Source organism: Triticum aestivum, chromosome 3D, assembly GCF_018294505.1.
Source record: "Triticum aestivum cultivar Chinese Spring chromosome 3D, IWGSC CS RefSeq v2.1, whole genome shotgun sequence".
NCBI lineage: Eukaryota > Viridiplantae > Streptophyta > Magnoliopsida > Poales > Poaceae > Triticum > Triticum aestivum.
The window spans coordinates 32,630,228-32,634,354 of record NC_057802.1 but is presented as its reverse complement, the minus strand read 5'-3'; the positions used below and the strand labels follow the sequence as shown (position 1 = coordinate 32,634,354).

Below are 4,127 nucleotides of genomic sequence, written 5' to 3'. Positions count from 1 at the left end.
ACAATCGGGCTCGTGTAAATGCCCTAACAAACTATTGCTGCGAGGCTACGACCTCGAGTATATCTAAACCGTACATCTAATCCATATTAGTTGTAGATCTGTACATCGAATGGTAATCACACGGCGCGTCCTTGCAAAATCGTGACACCATTGTCAAAATCACTTTGGATGGAGGAACCAAACGTGAATGACACATGAGTTGGTCGAAAAAACAAACTTTGGCTTTGTCTCGTTTGAGTAACACTTGCATTTTTGGCAAATCAAATGTAAAAAGGAAATAAAAATCTGTTTTCACACGTTTCTAACTAATCCTTCTCTTAACTTTGCTTGGGTAAGTTGAGCACGTACGTGTCAAATGAATCCTTACCAGACAATATTATAACTAATTATTTTTCTAAAAAATATTCTAACAAATCTTAGCTCGTGCATGAAGACGACCATCGATCCTATTATCAAGCAGAGCACACAACAAACAAAGCGGAAAAAGTGGTAGGCGACTACGTAGCTGGGGATGCCATGCCGGCGGCGAGGCAGCAGCAGCCGCAACAGCAGCCCGCGTGCGCGGCCTGCAAGCACCAGCGGCGGCGGTGCACGGCGGAGTGCCCGCTGGCGCGCTACTTCCCGCACGACCGCCCGGGCCTCTTCCGCAGCGTGCACCGCCTCTTCGGCGTCAGCAACATCCTCAAGACGCTCCGCCGCGCTGGCCCCGACCGCGCCCGCCGCGACGACGCCATGCGCGGCCTCGCCTACGAGGCCGCCGCCTGGGACGCCAACCCGGCCGGCGGCTGCCTCCCCGCCATCGTCGCTCTCGAGAGCCAGCTCCGCCAGGAGTACGGCATCCTCCGCCGCCTCCAAGCCCAGATCCACCACTACCGCCGCCGCCTCGAGTCTTCCCCTCCCCTCTCCCTGCCGCCGCCCACCGCAGATGTACCTCCGGCGCCGACCGAGTGTAGCAACATGCACTACTTGGACGAGCACAAATACGTACCAGCATCGTCAAGATTATACGGTAATGACAACAGTGACGACGGCGTCGTTGCTGCACCGTCCCTGCCGTGGAAGATGCAGCCGCAGTACTACGAGGGCGCCATTGCCAACATGGGTGGCGCCGTCTCGCAAGAAGAAAACCAGTATCAGTTGTTGCTCGATCACACTGCTACCGCTGGCGGCCATCAGCACGAGTATGACGAGATCTCGCCCTTCTTGGAACTGGAAGGCATCCACGCCGACGACCGCCACGTCCGCACGCCACCGGATGAATCCAACAGGTTGGTTCAAATCAACACTGATCTGATAATCATTTTGTCTTCTCCCCCTTGAGTTCATTCTTCATTCCTCCTTCGCTGGATGCCACGCCTCTGAATTACACCCTTGATTATAATTCTGTATTTCTGTTTAGTTTTATTTTCAACTGCCCATCTAACAAACAATTGCATATTGTTTGCCTCTGAAAGATACCAGCTATCTAATGATCGATCCATCATCGATGTATGCTAGCACATTGACGGCGACGTAGCTGCATGCGCAGCCCAACTGATCATCGCCTGCATGTACGACCTGTAGTAGAATCTACTACCTCCGTTCGTAAATATAAGTCTTTTTAGAGATTTCACTACAAACTACATACGAATGTATATAGACATATTTTAGAGTGTAGATTCACTCATTTTGCTCCGTATGTAGTCCATAGTGGAATCTCTAAAAAGACTTACATTCAGAAACGGAGGGAGTAGTACTTGGGTGAATACTATGCATATGTATGTATGTATATATATACGGTTTTGCTAAAGCACATTTAGATGTGCCATTGTATTGCACATTAAAGTCCTATATCATTGATTTTACGCGAAGATTCGTGTGGATATTTCCTTTTTTTTTCATTTTCCTTTCTATGCTTGCTTATGTCAATTAGATGTGCAATAACTAAGGCACATCTAGATGTGCCCTATATCAATGAACGAATGTGTGTGCATGTGTAACTTCGTTCTCGTGTGTATATACAGTATATTTGTTGCCGGGCAAACATGGGATAAGTAAGTATATTATATTCTCTTTATGATCCATCTCATATCAGTAGTACTCCCTCGGTTCCTAAATATAAGTCTTTGTAGACATTTCAAATGAAATACAACATACGGATGTATGTAAACATATTTTAGAGTGTAGATTCACTCATTTTGCTCCGTATGTAGTCACTTGTTAAAATTTCTAGAAAGACTTATATTTGAGAACAGAGGGAGTACATGCTAATCGCGTTGAGAGATGGTTCTAATTAGTAGCATGTACTGTTAATGCCACTTGAATATATTCATGTATAATTGGTCCCTCATCTGCAGCGCGAACTCATGGAAGAAGATGGAGATTAAACCATCGACGAAGATGGAGCAAAATTAATGATGAGCTGGGAGTAGTAGATTCGTTTTGAGTATGCAAGAATAGCTTAATTAGAACATGCCATCTTTTATTTTAAAAACTAGTCATTGATGTCATGTTTATTATGTTTTGGGTGCTTTGTATTTCTGGTGAATCTTTATAATATTTTGAGGTCCTTCTCACACACAAAATAGTAATTAGATGAGATCAGTAGTGGTCGCTAGTGATTATGAATTAATCCACTCGAGAATTTTTAGGTTCTTTTTACGGGGTATTGATGTGACCCAACACTTTCATGTCGTTGTAGACCAAAGAAATTATTTGTTGGAATTACATGTACCTTATTTTAAGTTTCTTGCCATACCCTTCTCTTGAGTCAGTTTTTCTGTGCCTACTGGACTAATCTGCATGAGGATTGAGGAAAAAAGATTATGAGAAACAGAGATTAGTTTTTCTACAAGGATTGGTTTTTTTAACCTTTTCACTCAAAAAATGAGATTAGTTAACTTGTCATATGTATGAGTGGGTATTGATCCAAACCAATGTCGGAGCGCCATAAGAGCATATACAATCATTGATAATACAGTCATATCTTATACCATGCATGTCTATATGTCATTTAGAGAAGACAAAAAACATATTGCACAATGAAGTTTATCTCCTAAAGTTATGGGGATTATACCAGAAAATACGTAACTAAAAAAAGGCATCTTATAGAATGGGGAAAATTGTTTTATCTAGTTCCTAAAGGTCATCTCTTAGCTGAAACATGGCAACTCTTTTTCTCTCATTTATCTCTCCTCCAACTCAGCAATTATTTTAGGTGCATTGTTAGGATAACAACATTGTACATATCCTAAGTGCGCCGTTTTGGCATTGCCACGGGCGTCGCTCACAACAACACATACACGAGCCACACCAAACACACGAGGCGACTGCACATCTCACTAGTAGGAAAAGGGGCTTTTACCCCGGTTCATAAGGGCCTTTAGTCCCGGTTCTGGAACCGGGACTAAAGGGTCGTTACTAATGCCCTAGCCCTTTAGTCCCGGTTCTTACACGAACCGGGACTAAAGGCCGTCCACGTGGCCGGTGCGGGGAGCCCAGGCAGGAGGGCCTTTTGTCCCGGTTGGTGCCACCAACCGGGACCAATAGGCATCCACGCGTCAGCAGCTGGCAGGAGCTGAGGTTTTTGTTTTTTTTGAAAGGGGGTGGTTTAGGGGTTTTGGGGGGTTAATTTAGGTGTTTCATATATTGTGTTAGCTAGCTAATTAATAGAGAGAAGTGTCCTCTCTTATCTCCGTGCTTGGTCGACGCTACGTACTATATACGTATGGAGAGGAGTAGACACGCTAGCTAGTAATCAAATGAAGGAAACAGAAGATCGTCATGAACATATGCATACAGAGAGAAGTGATATCGACCACCTCTCCTTCTCCGAGATATTGGTCAAACAACAAGTTCTCGTATATCTATCCGACACTACCGGCTACATATATACAATAATTATCTCTTCCAATACAATCTCCTAATTAAATTATAGGAACACGGGGTCCACATAGTATTCTCCGTTTTCAGCGATCACGTGGTCAAGGAAGAATGCCGCCAATTCCTCTTGAATTCCTCGCATACGATCTGATGCTAGGAGTTCATCCCGCTTCCGAAACATCTAATTTGAAGAAGGGGGTCAATACATATATATATATATATATATATATATATATATATATATATATATATATATATATATATAT

General features: G+C 43.6%; 1 protein-coding gene across 1 annotated transcript; it reads left to right on the top strand.

Moving 5' to 3' along the window:
• The first annotated feature begins 436 nt into the window (after positions 1–436).
• Positions 437–2,635, top strand: LOC123073955 (LOB domain-containing protein 4-like). Its single transcript, XM_044496937.1, has 2 exons — positions 437–1,268; positions 2,337–2,635. The coding sequence occupies exons 1-2, from the start codon at positions 517–519 to the stop codon at positions 2,392–2,394; spliced, it is 810 nt and encodes a 269-aa protein (XP_044352872.1). The 5' UTR covers positions 437–516; the 3' UTR covers positions 2,395–2,635.
• Positions 2,636–4,127: the final 1,492 nt, after the last annotated feature.